This window comes from Vipera berus (assembly GCF_964194415.1).
Source record: "Vipera berus genome assembly, chromosome: 2".
NCBI lineage: Eukaryota > Metazoa > Chordata > Lepidosauria > Squamata > Viperidae > Vipera > Vipera berus.
Window position 1 is genome coordinate 156,650,707 of NC_138203.1, and position 17,850 is coordinate 156,668,556.

Consider the following 17,850-nt stretch of genomic DNA (forward strand, 5'->3'; position numbering starts at 1 on the left):
TTAATGATTACTTACTGTTCTCTACCATATAGGTTGCAATCTTCCATATGTCATAGTCATTACAGATGGGGTCTTAGAGTTTGACCTCTTCCTTCTGTCATGGCTTTCAATCCAAGACTTTCACATATCTTTTTTTTAGTTATATAGAGAAATTAAAGGGTAGGTTAACCAAGAGCTAGGTTGGTGTAACGGTTAAAGCATTTGGTTAGAAACCAGAAGATCATGATTTTTACTCTCATTTTAGGCATGAAGCCAGCTGTGTGACCTTGAGTCAGTCACTTTGTCCCAGTCTTTGGAAAAAGGCAAGGGCAAATCACTTCTGAAATTCTTACCAAAAAACCTGCAGGGACTTGTCCAGGCAGTTGCCAGAAGTAAAAAAACTGACTTAAAAGACAAACAAAGTGTAGGTCACCAGCCTTAGTTTTACCAATGCTACATGCAGATTTCTCTGCTAATGACATATCAAAATTAGCAAGAATTCTCAAATGAATTATATATTCCTGTTTGTTGCTTTGGTCTATTTCACTCTTTTTTTTTAGTTTTGATGTAGGTTATGATTTATTAAGCAGGGAAACGAATTGACCATGTCTATTCACTTTATTGTGAGGTTCACAGTTAAGAAAACACTACAAAGAAACAGTGAAGACTAGCAATGTACTTTATTACATGTTCAATGCAAACATTAAGAATTTACAGTTATTTTGGATTTATGACAACTTGCTGTTTGTGAAATATTTTTTAGACAAATATGGGGTACCTTATCCTCCATTGTTTTTCTTGAAGAAAACCTATTGGTGTAAACCAAAAAGGCCCTATACTGGTGATGCTCCTACAAACGAACAGAGTCATGGGAGCATCTTCAGTGACAATGCTGAACCTCTGCCTCCTGAGTTTGATGGGAAGGAAGCCATAAGGTAAGAGACATTGAATGTGGACATTCAATATTGTGAGCACATTGTAAATTTTCTTTACTTATAGGTTTCTGCTCCCAGAGGACACTGGGGGAGATTCATGCATAAGGAGAAAATAATATGCTGTAAGAAATACATTTCTGCTGCAACAGGTAGCCTTTGTCTTATAGCCATCTATTCAGCAACTATTCAAAGTTGTGACAATGCTGAATGAGGGGGACTTATGACTGGTCCTTGCAGTTGCAGCTATTATAACATCTCTGCAGTCACATCATCACAATTCAGCCACTTGGTAACCATTATGATGGTTGCAGAATCTCAAGATCATATGATTGCCCTTTCCACCCTCCCCTCCTTCTTACAAACAAAGTCAGTGGGAAGCTGGTAGCAGGTTACAAGTTGCTTGCATTCCCCCTGCTTTCCCCCCCCCCATCCGCTTGTGCTCTATAGTGCCAACCCTCAGTGTCCGACAGTCTGCTTGCATGAAATTCCCTCTTCCCTCATCACATTATAGGAGGTCCTTACTTAATGACCCATATGGTCCTGGTGTTAAGCTTTACAACCACATCATTTAGCGATGTGCTCTCCTAACTTCTCCTAATCTGAGGACTATCTCTATTGTCTTTTTTATTATTTTTTATATTATATTTTTATATTTATTTTATTATGTCCATTGGACATATACCAAAGGAAAATGCATCCCTTGTCTAACATTTACTGTGACATATTGAATGCTAAATTAATATTCTCCTATTTTGGATAATTCTGAAATTTGTAAGAAGAATCTCACAATGTACTGACAAATAATTATTTCACTACTTTTTTAGACTAAATAACATTAAAAAAATTTATAAAATGAAAAGCACAGAAACAGAAGCTTTGAAAGGTAAGATACCTGCACTTTAGAGTACAAATTATTGCTTTGATTCTATGAAATAGGACAGAAATAGCACAAAACATTTGGGAAGTAGGGCATCTGTAATATATGTAAATCCCATTCTTGAACCTCTAAAGTTAGACCCCTTTTTTAAATAAAATGGGCACAATGATTACCTATTTATATTAAATTTGGGGTTCTTCACATGAAATCTCATAAGACGTTTAGCAAGAAAGAGTAAATATCTAAAATATTATAATTTTTGTTTGACCACACATGATATCTCAAGAGATCAAAATGCCAGCAATACAGTAAATTGACATGATTGTCTGACTCACGTGAAAAGGTAGAACCTAACACAGGCATTTCTGCTCTCCTTCTTCTATAGGAAGATTCCTGAGATGTTTTAAATTTAAGAATTACATTTAAGTAACTTTCAAAGGTCATCTTTCTGACCAATCTCCAGGGCTTTTACACCTTCATCTCCACATTCTCCGTCAGGTTCCTGGACACTGGTTGAAAAAGGAAAGGCAACTTGATTTTTAATTTCCTCCCCTATCCTGATAGGAAGTCCTGGAGAAAACTGGCCGCATGAGTGCCAGCAAAAAAAAAAAAAATAACTGGCACTAGAGTCAGTAACAATTATAAAATTCAGGATAAAAAATGTGAAGAACTACTAGGTGCTTTACTTGTAAAATGCAAAACAATGAATTCAAATTTAGGATGGACAGAGAAAAGAACTAACATCCTGTCATGTAAGAATAAGTTTCATTTGGTTTTAGAACTGATTAACAGAACAGGATAATTGTACGCAACTGAAAAATGTTTTAAGATCCCACTAATCAGAAGAGGAACTTCATAGCCTAAAATAAATCAATGGAGGACTCAAAGATCTAAAACAAGATTCTTTTGTACTGCTCTGTGACTTGTTTCTTGTCCCTCATAGTCCCTCAGCTTTAGCTGCTTTGCCAAGAACAACATGGATTCTTAATATTGGGGTACTGCCACAGTTGTATGTGAACAAAGCCAGAATGATTTTTTCTGTTAGAGGCCTCAATGTATCATTTAATTTATACAGCAAACCTGACTTCTTTATATATTAGGATTGTCCTTGGATATTTACGAAGGTCAGATTACTGCAATACTTGGTCATAGCACATCTGGAAAAACTGCATTGCTAAACATTCTCAGTGGACTTTCCAAACCATCTGGTGGTAAGAATCAAAACTTTAAAATGAATTCAAATGCCAGCCCAATCTCAAAGTACATTTAGAAAAGTGCAGCCCTGTTGGATCTGATCAGGTCCAATCTGGTCCCATTTCCTGTTTTTCACAATGGTATCTTGGGAAAACACCATAATAGCCCCTTTCTGCTGTTGTTCTCTAGTGAAGTATCATCATCCCCAGGAAAGCTGGAGAAAGCTTTTCCTCTCCATTGTATCCTGGAGAGCCCCCAGACTGTAGTACAGATCAGCCCCTGTTTTTTGGGGGGGGCTACAATCCCCTTTAGTAATAAGGTTAAAGCTAGCCTTAGGAAGACAGTCATTAATAGCATAAAAAGGTAAAGGTAAAGGTTCCCCCACACATGTGTGCTAGTCGTTTCCAACTCTAGGGGCTGATGCTCATCTCCGTTTCAAAGCCGAAGAGCCAGCGCTTGTCCGAGGAAGTCTCCGTGGTCATGTGGCCGGCATGACTAGATGCCAAAGGCGCACAGAACGCTGTTACCTTCCCACCGTAGTGGTCCCTATTTTTCTACTTGCATTTTTACATGCTTTCGAACTGCTAGGTTGGCAGAAGCTGGGACGAGTAACAAGCGCTCACTCTGTTATGTGGCACTCGGGATTCGACCCGCCAAACTGCTGACTTTCTGATCGACAAGCTCAGTGTCCTAACCCACTGAGCCACCACATATATTATAATAAATTGGATAAACAACAGAAAAGCCCATTTGCAAAGCAGCCTTTTAATTCATCATATCCTAAAGTAATAGCAGCCTGTTTAATTGGAAAATTCTCTATGTGATTTTTTTTTGCTAATGCTTACAGGTTTTGCATCCATATTCAAGTACAATATATGTGAAAAGGAGCACATGGAAAAGATTTGGGAAATAAGTGCTATCTGTCCACAATTCAATATTCAGTTTGAATTTTTAACAGTGAAAGAAAACCTAAAGACGTTTGCTAAAATAAAAGGGATACCATCCAATGCTGTAGAAAAAGAGGTAATAATGGATTAAGTTATATTGTGTTGTCCCACAAAGATTTGTGTTGCACAGGTGGTTAGGTTCTACACTTTTCCCTTTTAAGCTTCTTCCATTGTAGGACACCTCTCCTTTAGATTTGATAACATTATTCTCCTCTGATTGTATTTAGCCAGTCCATTTTAGAAAACTTCACTTATGCTTTGGAACCAGTAGGACAAATGTATTTATAACCAGATTAATGTCAAGCGCTGGGGAAATCAGGAGATTCAGGCAGTTCAAATGAGTATAAACATTTATTGCAAGCTTAAGCTCTCTACAAGTATCTGACCAACTAACGGTCAAGGGAAATGAGCGGGAGATAAGGAAGGCATCCAAGGTGGGCTGGACCTAGTTCTCTTGCAGATGCACAGGGGCTTGTGACTTATGATGTATTTGGCCCCTCCCTCAGGCTCAGCCTCGTCTGCTCCTACACTTAATTGCTTAACTGCTCATTTTTAAAAACCATTTTTCTGGCTGTTATATTTACTGGCTGTCATAAATCTTGTAGTATTTTTTTAAAAAATACTCCCATTGTCTTTTACTTATACAAAAGTATCTAAATCTCTCTAAACTACAATGTTCGTCTGATTTTTCCCATGCTTGCTCATTTCCCCTTGATATTTAAAACTTTTAAAATTTGTTTACCACCCCAAATTCCACAAAGCACTATTTGAAAATATATATATATCCTGTAATAGGCCATTGCTCTGCCAATTGGATCAGGGTTTGTTAGCCAGTTGATAAGAAGACTGCCATTTCCACAGCAATGAACATAAGATGAATAAACCAAAGCTTTTTTAAAAAAAACCTTGGAAAAGAAGCCAAAAGAACTCAGAAGTGCAAAAATTTAGTAGAATATAATTTGGCTTCTTCAGGAAAAGGATGAACAAACTATGGCCATGTAAAGTTTAGGAATACGGTCTGCCTAAAGTACAAAAGATTCAACTTTCAGTGCTTGATATTGATTTACAATGAAATATTACTTACCTGTTGGGAGATCAATACAACTGAAAACATCCAAGCTAAATGGTCAATGAAATTTTAAAATGTTTTAGAGATGAACAGCAACAGAAAGAAGATCCAAACGTACATTAAGAACTAAGTATATAATACTGTTGGTGGCGCAACATTGGAAGAAAGAAGATTTACCTACAATAGAACAATGGATACTTAAAGTAATGGACGTAGCTGAAATGGCAAAAGTTTCAGCATATTTGAAAGAACAGTCACAAGAAAAATATATTTTGGAATTGAAAAGATGGATTGATTATATTCAGAACAAATATGGGACTAAAAAGTTTCAAATAGCATATGAATAATTTTTACAATTATAGACGTGTTATTATAATTACTTTAGTTTTGTTATAAGGGAGTTAAAGGGTGGAAGGTTTGTTAACGTTGTAATAGATATTTAGCATATGTTTGCATAAGATTGCTATATGTAATACCCTGTATTCTGCTTTGGGAAGTCTGGGAGGGGGAGGGAAGGGGGGAGGGTTGATGGGGAGGGGGGGTTATTATTACAAATTTTGTAAAACTTTTCAATTAAAAAAAAGAACTATATAAAATATATGGACTGCCTGTCCATTTCTTTCATTCAGTTAAGAGATTGGACTTCTAGGTAAGAAGTGCAAAATAATTGCAATTTATATATTTTATAGGTTGAAAAATTGTTGACGCTCTTGGACATCAAGGACATTCAAAACACCCAAGCTAATAATTTAAGTGGTGGACAAAAACGAAAATTATCTCTTGGGATTACATTTTTAGGGGAACCACAGGTAAATCCACTATTAATTAAAAAAGACTCATTGTACGTACATCATTAAGTATGTTTTTTTGATGAATGTAGTGCTTTCCTCCTTACTGATGATTGCATAGATAGTAATCGTGGAAATCCCTAATTCTGAAATGGTTTCCCTTTCTTTCAGCTTTAGCTTCTCAACCCTTTTCCTAATTTTCTTGACTTTAGCAAGTGAAGTGACATTTGCAATAATTTTAATAACATTATTTTCTATTATAAAAAAATTATCTAAATGTTATTTCAAAAGGTATACAATTTTGCAACATTCTTGTGTCTTCATAAATGAGAAATTGGACATCAACAATGAATGCTATGTGCTAATGTTTTAACGCGTTGAATTAAGATATGCAATCAAATGCCTGCTGTAGGTATTATTATTAGATGAGCCAACTGCTGGATTGGATCCATATTCTAGACACCAAGTGTGGTCTCTCCTGAATGAACGCAAAGCAGATCGAGTCATTTTATTCACTACCCAGTTCATGGATGAAGCTGATATCCTTTCTGGTGAGCAGACCTCATACTGAAGCAGATTAAAATGTAGGAACAAAGAGAAACTATAGAAACAGTACTTATTGTAAATTTATTTCTTCAAATACCATGATTTCTCCTTCTGTCCCCATCTATCAGAAAGGTCTTTTATTGAATTACACTAAGGCAGCCGATCCATGTAACTTCTTAAATCCAGTCACATGTATTACTACACATCAGTCTGCTTCTCCTGTCAATTTCAGGATTGTAATATTTGTTTGTTTGTTTGTTTGTTTATTACTGCCCATCCCCCTCATATGGATTCAACTCAAAAAGTACTAGAAGACCTCCAAAGTCCCTTCCACCCCTATGATTCTATTCCCTCTACCATCTCAGTGAAATTCCAAATAAAAACATCTGGATGTAGATATGTAAAACATGAGCCTTGGTGGAGCAGTGGGCTAATGCCTCCCTAAGTAACACCAGCTGCCTGCAATTAGTGCAGGTTCGAGTCCCACCAGGCTCAAGGTTGACTCAGCCTTCCATCCTTCCGAGGTAGGTAAAATGAGGACCCAGATCGTTGGGGGCAATAAGCTGACTTTGTAATAATGCCGCTTGGGAGGGGGCGAAAGCCCTAATAAGCAGGCATATACTTAGAATGAAGGCTATTGCTAAGCACATTGGTTTGTGCTTTAAATTGTAAGCCGCCCTGAGTCTTCGGAGAAGGGCGGGATATAAATGGAATAAATAAATAAATAAATAAATAAATAAATAAATAAATAAATAAATAAATAAATAAATAAATAAATAAATAAAAAAGTTACTGTTCTAGCCACTGTTGGCTCATCCTACCTTAAAGGCTCATGCTGACATGCCTACTTTACTTTTAGCTTGCTCCTTTCTTATGTTGGTAAGAATTAGGTCTAATTCATATGCTAGTCACTATGAATATTTTATACCAAGCCAGTGCTTTATTTACTGCATTGATTCCACTAAATCCCCAACAAATATATGTTTAATAGTTTGGATTTGGCAAATAGAACTTCTTATTATCAAATGAGATAAATTTTTGTTTGCTGTTTCTCTAGACCGGAAAGCTATTATATCACATGGGAGGCTGCAGTGTGTTGGTTCGTCTTTGTTCTTGAAGAAAAAATGGGGCATTGGCTATCATTTAAGGTATTATTAATATGACAGTGTTATGGGTGTATTTATCATTGTAGTTTAAAAGCTCAATGTTAATTCTGTGCTGGAATATTTAATCCAATCTTTCGGTCCTTCATTTGTTCTTTTCAGGTTTACACCTTGCTTTTCCGTTTTGAAATACAGACACTTGAGGCAATTTAGCTAAATGAAAAAAAAATGAATCTCAATACTGGAGAAAAGTAACATTTAAAAAGCAACAAATAAAACTACCCAATATAAAACCATATAAAGAATAAAAATAGTGAAATAATAAATATATTTAACATTTGTGGGAAAACTTCACTGTGTGCTTGAACAGTAAGAAAGAAAGAGACTTGGGAAGCAGATTTGAAAAGGCACTTTGGAGTTCCTGCTAACCATATAAATTGAATGTGGGCAGAAATGTGCAGAAGGTGCCTCACAAAGGCAAGAATTCAAAAAAGAGCTGCTCAATTTGATAGAGGAACAAAACTGTTTTGCTTATTTATTTGATAGCTTTATTGCCCATCTTTCCTTCAAGGGTTTAGTGTGGCCTACAAAGCATTCCTTCTTTCCTTTCACCAAAACAGGAAGATTAGCGACTGGCCTGAAGTCATCTAGCAAGCTTCCAAAATTCAAGGAGGATATAGTTCTATCCCACCCTGTTCAACAGCTTAACTACTGGCTTTCCTTGAAATTATGTCAGAAAAGCTGATATCTGAATAAGTCTATTGTAGAACAACAGACCAAACATCTACTTGCTTAAGGATGCCAATTGATGTTGCCACTGTGTCATCAGACAGACTAGATAAGCCAGACCAAGTAGTGATGTTTGCACCTTTAATACTAAGTTGGAAAGAGTGTAGAAGAAGGAAACTAGAAGTGGATGTTTCTCTGTGTTGAGCTTCGCTGTAAGATTTGGCTAGAATGTAAAGTGCTCTATACTGGAAAAAAGGCAGCTCAGGGATATAACGGTATGAATGGCAGAAAGGGCATGGACAGGAAAAGTTTGATCCATTCAAAAACACTTTTAAGAATCCAGTATTTTTGAATTCCGATATAAATATACTTTAACATACCCTACCTTCAAGGTGAAATTATTAAAATACATTTAATGTTCTACTTTCATATTTCCCAAATGTCTTGAGGAAGTTCTTATCACATATACCCCAATCAAATCTGGCTTAAAGATGCATTTGAAAGGAAAGAAAGCTTTTCTTTTACATGTATGCTATCTTTTTAATTAAATATGAAGGAAAGTGCATTAGTGAGGCAATTGTAAGCTAGGATACAGCCTATTTTATTTAAAAAATGTTTTAATTGTAGCAAGTCAGCTCTAGTACTAAGCACTAAGTCGCTTTATGGAAGTTTATGATGCATGAGATAAGTTGAAATCTGGTTTTTAGTTGGAAGGATTTATTGAATATTCTGAATTGCTGTTGACCTAAAGTGTTGTTTAATATGAATAGGATGCATACAAACGAGTTTTGTAACTTTGAGAGAATAACATCACTGGTCAAACATCACATCCCTGCTGCAAAAAAATCAGGACAACGTGAAAATGAGCTGAGCTATACCCTGCCCTTACAAAATGTGGATAAATTTTCAGGTAATTTTCAAGCTCTATAAATAAAATGAATTTAACTGCTGTTTCCTAAAGAACCCTAACAGTTGAAGTCATATGAACCATGCTTTACTGGACAACAAAGGAAGGTTGTTTAATATTATTTTCTACCAAATCTTCTTTTGGGCAGCATACAGATTAAAACATAATAAAAAACATTTAAAATTCAAGTTTATAATTAACATTTTATATGATTAACCACATGAAAACAGAGAACCAAAAAATTTAATCAACTACTCTATAATAAAGAGAATATAAGACACATCTTTCACAGACAAAAGTCATCACTAAATGACAGTAAAATGGAGAGATCACAATTCTAACATTGATTAATAAGACCAATGAAAATAAAAGGTTCTCACCCATATTGCAATGCAAACTGTTGTAAGTAACCATCCATTTAATTTATAATATGTGGTGAATTCAAATTAATTTTGGTGGTTAGAGTATATTTTTGCTCTTTTATCAATTTACACTTTGGTTTCAAATAACAATATTTTATTTCACTATTATATATATATATACACATACACATACACATACACATAGATAGATAGATAGATAGATGATAGATAGATAGATAGATAGATAGATAGATAGATAGATAGATAGATAGATAGATAACATATACTCTCTAATAAAGATAATGACAAATTCCCTAACAGTCTAAGAAAGCAATAGAAAAATAGAGCAAATTGACTTGAATTGAATTTTCAAAGGGAATAAAATGTATTCCATCCCTGGCTCAGTTTAAATTAATACGTATCTTCCAAATGTTTTTAGTGATCTAATAATATAAATTTGCTTTAGAGGCAATGAATATATTAAATAATACCATGATTTCAATGGCTTTTCTTTTTTAAATGCCAGAATATTACCTAATGTCCATTTAACCCTAACCTTTAATGAAATTACTTTCTGTGCTAAATTAAGCAGCATTGTTGTTGTTAGCTGCGAAGTCATGTCCGACCCATCGCGACCCTATGGACAACATTCCTCCAGGCCTTCTTGTCCTCTACCATCTTCTGGAGTCCATTTAAGCTCACGCCTACTGCTTCAGTGACTCCATCTAGCCACCTCATTCTCTGTCGTCCCCTTCTTCTATTGCCCTCGATCTTTCCCAGCATTAGGCTCTTCTCCAGTGAGTCCTTCCTTCTCATTAGGTGGCCAAAGTATTTGAGTTTTAGCTTCAGGATCTGGCCTTCTAAAGAGCAGTCAGGATTGATCTCCTCTAGGACTGACTGGTTTGATCGCCTTGCAGTCCAAGGGACTCGCAGGAGTCTTCTCCAGCACCATAGTTCAAAGGCCTCAATTTTTTGGCGCTCAGCCTTTCTTATGGTCCAACTTTCACTGCCATACATTGCAACTGGGAAGACCATAGCCTTGACTATACGCACTTTTGTTGACAGGGTGATGTCTCTGCTTTTTAGTGTGCTGTCTAGATTTGCCATGGCTTTCCTCCCAAGGAGCAAGCGTCTTTTAATTTCTTGGCTACAGTCCCCATCTGCAGTGATCTTGGAGCCCAGGAAAATAAAATCTGTCACTACCTCCATTTCTTCCCCATCTATTTGCCAGGAATTGAGAGGGCCAGATGCCATGATCTTGGTTTTCTTAATGTTAAGTTTCAACCCAAGTTTTGCACTCTCCTTCTTCACCTGCAACAAGAAGCTCTTTAGTTCTTCTTCACTTTCTGCCATTAGAGTGGTATCATCTGCATATCTTAGGTTGTTGATATTTCTTCCGGCAATCTTAATTCCAACTTTTGATTCATCTAGCCCTGCCTTTCTCATGATGTGCTCTGCATATAAGTTAAATAGGCAGGGCGACAGTATACAGCCTTGCCGGACTCCTTTCCCAATTTTGAACCAATCAGTGGTTCCATGTCCAGTTCTCACTGTTGCTTCTTGACCCACATATAGGTTTCTCAAGAGACAAATAAGATGGTCTGGTACTCCCATCTCTTTAAGAACTTGCCACAGTTTGTTATGATCCACACAATCAAAGGCTTTAGCATAGTCAATGAAGCAGAAGTAGATGTTTTTCTGGAACTCCCTAGCTTTCTCCATGATCCATCGTATGTTGGCAATTTGATCTCTAGTTCCTCTGCCTCTTCGAAATCCTGCCTGTACTTCTGGTAGTTCTCGATCCACATACTGCTGAAGTCTAGCTTGTAGGATTTTAAGCATGACTTTACTAGCATGAGAAATGAGTGCAATGGTGTGATAGTTTGAACATTCTTTGGCACTGCCTTTCTTTGGAATTGGAATGTAAACTGATCTTTTCCAATCCTGTGGCCACTGTTGAGTTTTCCAAATTTGCTGGCAAATTGAGTGTAGCACTTTTACTGCACTGTCTTTTAAGATTTTGAATAGCTCAGCTGGAATACTGTCACCTCCACTAGCTTTGTTGTTGCTCAGCTTTTCTAAGGCCCACTTCACTTCACATTCTAGGATGTCTGGCTCGAGGTCAGTGACCACCTCATTGTAATTATCTGGGACGTTAAGCTCATTCTTGTATAGTTCTTCTGTGTAATTTTGCCACCTCTTCTTAATCTCTTCTGCCTCTGTTAGGTCCCTGCCATTTTGGTCCTTTATCATGCCCATTTTTGCATTAAACGTTCCCTTCATCTCTCCAATTTTCTTGAAAAGATCTCTGGTCCTCCCTATTCTATTGTTTTCTTCTATTTCTTTGTACTGTTCATTTAAGAAGGCATTCTTATCTCTTCTAGCTATTCTCTGGAATTCTGCATTCAATTGGGCATATCTATGTTTTTCTCCCTTGCCTTTCGCTTCCCTCCTTTCCTCAGCTATTTGCAAAGTTTCCTCAGACAGCCATTTTGCTTTCTTGCATTTCTTTTTCTTTGGGATGGTTTTGGTTGCTACCTGTTGTACAATGTCGCGAACCTCTGTCCATAGTTCTTCAGGCACTCTGTCTATCAGATCTAATTCCTTAAATCTATTTGTCACCTCTACTGTATATTCAACAGGGATATGATTTAATTCATACCTGAGTGACCTAGTGCTTTTCCCTACTTTCTTCAGTTTAAGCCTAAACTTTGCAAGGAGAAGCTCATGGTCTGAGCCACAGTCAGCTCCTGGTCTTGTTTTTACTGACTGTATAGAGCTTCTTCATCTTTGGCTGCAGAGCATATAGTCAATCTGATTTCTGTGTTGACCGTCTGGTGATGTCCATGTGTAGAGCCGTCTCTTGGGTTGTTGGAAAAGAGTGTTTGCTATGACCATCGTATTCAATTCTATCAGCCTGTGCCCTGCTTCATTTTGTACTCCAAGAAGTACTTGCCTGTTCTTCCAGTTATCTTTTGGCTTCCTACTTTAGCATTCCAATCCCCCATGATGATAAGGACATCATTTTTTGGTGTTAGTTCTATAAGGTGCTGTATGGCTTCATAGAACCGGTCAATTTCATCCTCTTCAGCACTGGTGGTTGGGGCATAGACTCGGACTACTGTGATATTGAATGGTTTGCCTTGGATTCGAACTGAGATCATTCTGTCATTTTGAGGATTGTATCCCAGTATTGCTTTTCCTACTCTTTTATTGACTATGAAGGCTACTCCATTTCTTCTGAGGGATTCTTGCCCGCAGTAGTATACCTGATGGTAAGCAGCATACCTCTTATTAAATTAGGCTGCTTTTTAGATAATCACATAATATTATTCTCCATTAATTAGTAAAAACTTTGTTTATATTTTTCATCTCTTTTTCTGTCCTGGGAAAAACTGTCCTTCTTGTAGTTATTTCTAGTTTTTCAGGTTACAAAGTTATCTTTTCGTTTACAGTTCCTTTGTAAACATAAAGAACAGTATTTTTTTTAAAAAAATGATTCTGTAGATAGAGTGAAATAAACCAAAGTTCTAAAATGAACTTTGCCTTCATCAGATTGTTTTTATGTTTCTGAGATGGTGTTCCTTTGGATATATTGATTAACCTTTTCAATCAGATCATAGCTGGTCTGTTATAGGCTGAGGAGGTAAAAAATTAAAAGCAAACCTTAAGAACAGTTCACCTAAAATGTAACTTTCTTTCAATTAAGTGAAATTTCACAAAATTCCAATGGGTATTTGTGTCCTTCCTTTAAGTTGAAAGGATATATACATTTGGTATGTGTTTTCCCTTGCTCAACATGTAGATTTATTCTGTGATATGGATCGTCAGACAGACCTAGGACTCATTAATTATGGAGTTACCATGACGACTCTGGAAGATGTCTTCTTGAAGCTAGAAGGAAATGAAAACATAAAGGAAGAAGGTAAAGTATTGTTTTCAATATTGTATTATTTTCAGTCTTCCTGCTGAGAAAACTGTCTGTTTGGAGTGATAACTATGGGGCGGGATTTTCATTGTTTTCTTCTATCATTTCTAAAGACCCAAGGGAAGGTGCTAGACATGTCAAACACAAGGCCCGGGGGCCAGATCTGGCCCGTGAAGTGGTTTCATGTGGCCCGCGACGCCATCCTGGAAACAGTGAGGGAACGGCCCCCACTGCCTTGGCCCTGGCCCAGAGACCCTCCTTCTGCCAGAGACCCTCAGATCTGTCCCACTCCTGCCCAGGCCCCCATAGGCACCCTTGATGCGAACGATGTAGAGCTGGCCATGCCCACCCAGTAGGCCATACGCACTCTAGCCACACCCACCCAGTAGGCCACGCCCACCTAGGCCATACCCACCCGGCTCCCTGAGGGCAACCGCAATGCTGATGTAGCCCTCAATGAAATTGAGTTTGACAGCCCTGTACTAGGCTGATCTTTTGGTAACAGAGTTTGTAGCCAATAGGAACAATAGGACTTGTCAAGAGGAAAGAGCAAACATGGATAAACAAGATTTTCCTTCAGCTGAAATAATGATACTGTTTTTGGCTTTCAAAATGGTTTTAGATTTTGGAATCCTTCATGGATGGGAAGCGGCAGGAAAGGATGAAATGGAACAGGATCAGCTTTTGCTCTCAGACACGGGAAAGGTGACCATGAAAGGCACAGAGCTCTGGAGACAACAAGTTTATGCCATTGCAAGAATGCACTTTCTAAACCTCAAGAGAGAGAGCAAAATCTGGGGAGCCTTGTGAGTGCCTTTTTAAAAAATTATTAATTTTATCTTTAATGCAAGAAGTCAAGATCATAGGCTGTGATTATAGAGTAAATTTGCCTCCATTAACCTTGAATAAGCTGAGGAAAAAACAGATTTTATACAGTGCTTAGGAACAAAGTCCAAGAAAACATAATGATATTTCACATTTCTCCCTCCAAGCGTAGAAAAAGAACAATGATCTCAGGTAGGGGACATTAATTCAGTGGTTTCAGCTGCTTCATCCCCTTGCCATATTTCCAAACTATGGCAGCACTTATTTTACCCCAGCTAGAGCTGGCATATTTCTATTGCTTCTTCTTGCTTGTCAGGGAAGGAAACCATTTAAAGCAAATCCAGAGTGAGACAAGATCATTCAGTTCTGCCAAAATCAGAAATTTCAATAGCTTCATCATTCAATCTTTCCATGACAACAGATCAATTCCCGTCCATGCCATCTGTTGGTTGTTTCTCTTTTTGTTTTTCAATTTAGAAAAGTAAATTTTGTGTTAATATAAAATAACTTCAAAATCTCCAAAATGCCATAGGAGCACTTGGGTAGATAATACCATTTTGAGATTTTGAAAATATAGCATTTATTATATAGATACAGGTAGTCCTTGACTTACAACAGTTCATTTGGTGAGTGTTCAAAGTTACATCACTGAAAAAAGTGACTTAGGACCATTTTTCACACTTGCAATCATTGCAGCATCACCATGGTCATGTGATCAAATTCAGATAGTTGGCAACAGACTCAAGATCATGTGGTCACCTTTTATGTCCTTCTGACAAGCAAAGTCAATGGCTAAACCAGATTCACTTAACAAACGTGTAACTAATTTAACAACTGCTATGACTCATTTAACAGCTGTGACAAGAAAGGTCGTAAAATGGGGCAAAGCTCACTTAACAGATGTCTCACTTAACAACATACATTTTGGGCTCAGTTGTGATTGTTTTTTTTATTAAAGAGTTTTACAATACATTTTATTTTTAACAAACAAAACACAACCCCACCCCACCCCCTTCCCACTCCCCAACCCTCCCCAACCCCTCCCTCCCTTCCCCCTCCCCCCTCCCCGACATCCCAGAGCTAAGTACAGGGTATAAGAATACAAACAATCATAGTCTACCTTATGCAAACAATCATAAACTATTAAAACTATCGCACTTTAACTCTTATAAATTAACTCCAAACAGTATAAATATCACATCAATAATTATTCAAATGCTGGATAACACTCTTTAGTCCCATATTTACTCCACAGTATTTCTCTGTTGCAAATAGTCTTTCAAATACGCTAAAATCTTTGCCATATCCTCCAAGTTAGGAACTTTTACAATCCATTCTTCTATAATCGGCAGTTCTTCCTTCTTCCAATATTGCCCTACTAAAAGTCTTACTGCCGTAGTCAAATTCACCATACAGTAGTGTCAATAAAAATACCCAATAAGAACAATTACAAACAAAACAAATTTACATCAATCATTAAAAAATCAATTTTCTAATCTTCTTTCCACCTGGTCTGTAATTTTCCATACTAAAACCAAGTTTATACAATCTTTCCTTCTCTTAAGATATTATACAGCTTCAAATACCATACATTCCTTTCCAAACTTAAAATTTTCTTATATGTAATCACATCATTTTTGTATTTTCTATTACGTGTTTCATTATTGCCCATGAAAGTAGCTTACAAGTTAGCTTACATCTATACTTTTTCCCAAACTCGCAACAGAGCATGTCTTAAAATATATACCTTAAACACATTATCCTCCTTCTTATCACACAATAGATATACAAACCAACCAAATAACAAATCATGACCTTCAAAATTTCAGTAAGCACTACTACAATTCTTCCCAATTAAGTTTTCATAATTATTTTAAAATTAAAACAACATAAAATATTACAAAACATAATTATTTTATATAACTCTACATTTGAGGGTGAAAAATATATCCCCAAATATTTAACCCTTTTAACAATTTCAATTCCCGTTTACTCTTCTAAAACCGCCTTTTATGATCCTTATTACATTATTATCTCCTTCAGTTCTACAACTAAATCTTCAAGCTCGTCTCATCCGTCTAGAAGCAGCACGCCTCCTCCAATTTCTGGCCTCCTCCAATGATACTGAAACTTGATCCACTCCTGTAACTTTCTCATCTGTCTGCATTGTTCCTTCAGCACCTTGTAAATTCTCTCTGTGTCGTTGAGATTCTCCCTCACCTTTCTTCTTTGTAGATTCCAAAAGTGGTATGGGGGCTGCTTTTAAAACATTACTGTAAAAATCACGTGCCTGAATCACCGTAGTAAGACGATGTCTCATACCTTCATAGGTCACCACCATACCCACTGGTATCTCCCATCTGTACTTGATATCACGTTGTCTTAGTTCTTGTGCCAAAAAAGCAAATTTCTTCCTTCTACTTAAAATTCTTGGAGGGATCTCTTTTAAAATCAAGACTTCTTGCTCAGCAATTGCAAATTCAGTATTGTAGGAGGCTTGAATAACCTCATTTCTAATCGCTCTCTTTGTAAAATAAACCACCACATCTCTGGGTAATTTCCTTTGTCTTGCAATCCACGAATTAACACGGAAAATTTTATCTATATCTTCCATTATTTCATCTGCTGATCGCCCCAGCACCCCTTCCAAAGCCTCAGAAACTATTTTCTTCAGATTTTCTTTAGGGTCTTCTTTTAAGCCTCTGATTCTCACGGCAAACTCCATCTGATGATACTGTACCAAGGTCAAATCACAATCAATTTTCTCCACCACATTTTCGGTTTCTGTCATTTTTACTTCTAATCTAGTATTATTTTGACTGAGATCTTCCACTCTTTCGTCCAAACGCTCAATACATATAGCCATGCCTTGAAATGCAGATAAGATGTCTGCCCTTATTTCTGTGAATTTCTCTGTGATCTTTTCATTCACAACCTCAGCTAGTTTTTCTGTTAACTTCTCATCCAACTTTTCATCCATTATCTCAGCTAATTGTTGCAATTGCTTTTCCATAATCTCTTGCATCACATTCTGCAAATCTTTAACTGTAAGGGCTGATGCAGGTACAGGTGCAGGGGACAATAAAGCTTGCAACGAAGACTGCTGCACCGGAGAAACACCGGCACTTCTAGAAACTTTAAAAGATGTAGCTGCCATTTTCACCCACTATTGTCTGCTACGCACTTTCACTTTCAAGCTCAGCAAAATCCATTGAGTCAAAGATCAAAAGTCCACTTTCACCTGGATCTCCTGCATCCCTCTGCCTGCGTCCAAGTTCTCCAAAATTCTTTCTTGCTAGCAGGGATGGTTGCAGATGCCCTGTTCTGCTCCAAAAAACCCGGAGCAGAAGCGCCTCGCAGTCCGGAGCATACCCAGGCTTCGGGGGGGCTCAATCCTTCAGCCGCCAAAACTTTAAGTTCTGGCGGCCCCGGAGAGCTCTACCCCTATCTGGGCGCTCACCCCCTCCTCTTCTCCCGAGGAGGGGGCTTCCGAACCGCCAAAACAGCTGATCGGCGCTGTTTTTGGCGGCTCTACGGAGCCGCGGGGCTGACAGCCTAAGAATGGCTGCCTCCGGCGACGCCTTGCCATCCGGAAGTCAGTTGTGATTGTTAAGTCAAGGACTACCTGTACTTAATTATGAATAGAATATTCAGTCAATGG

The 17,850-nt window shown here is 37.4% G+C and overlaps 1 protein-coding gene across 1 annotated transcript in view; it reads left to right on the plus strand.

Annotated features, from left to right (window-relative positions):
- The window catches only part of LOC308662846 (ABC-type organic anion transporter ABCA8-like), a 72,853-nt gene that overhangs the window by 13,403 nt on the left and 41,600 nt on the right, over nt 1-17,850 (plus strand). The window contains exons 8-17 of the mRNA XM_081318990.1: nt 743-914; nt 1,739-1,797; nt 2,892-3,002; nt 3,833-4,008; nt 5,691-5,810; nt 6,202-6,340; nt 7,393-7,483; nt 8,938-9,077; nt 13,242-13,361; nt 13,987-14,170. Coding sequence (XP_081175116.1) covers nt 743-914; nt 1,739-1,797; nt 2,892-3,002; nt 3,833-4,008; nt 5,691-5,810; nt 6,202-6,340; nt 7,393-7,483; nt 8,938-9,077; nt 13,242-13,361; nt 13,987-14,170 — 1,312 coding nt within the window. The remainder of the gene's footprint in view (nt 1-742; nt 915-1,738; nt 1,798-2,891; nt 3,003-3,832; nt 4,009-5,690; nt 5,811-6,201; nt 6,341-7,392; nt 7,484-8,937; nt 9,078-13,241; nt 13,362-13,986; nt 14,171-17,850) is intronic.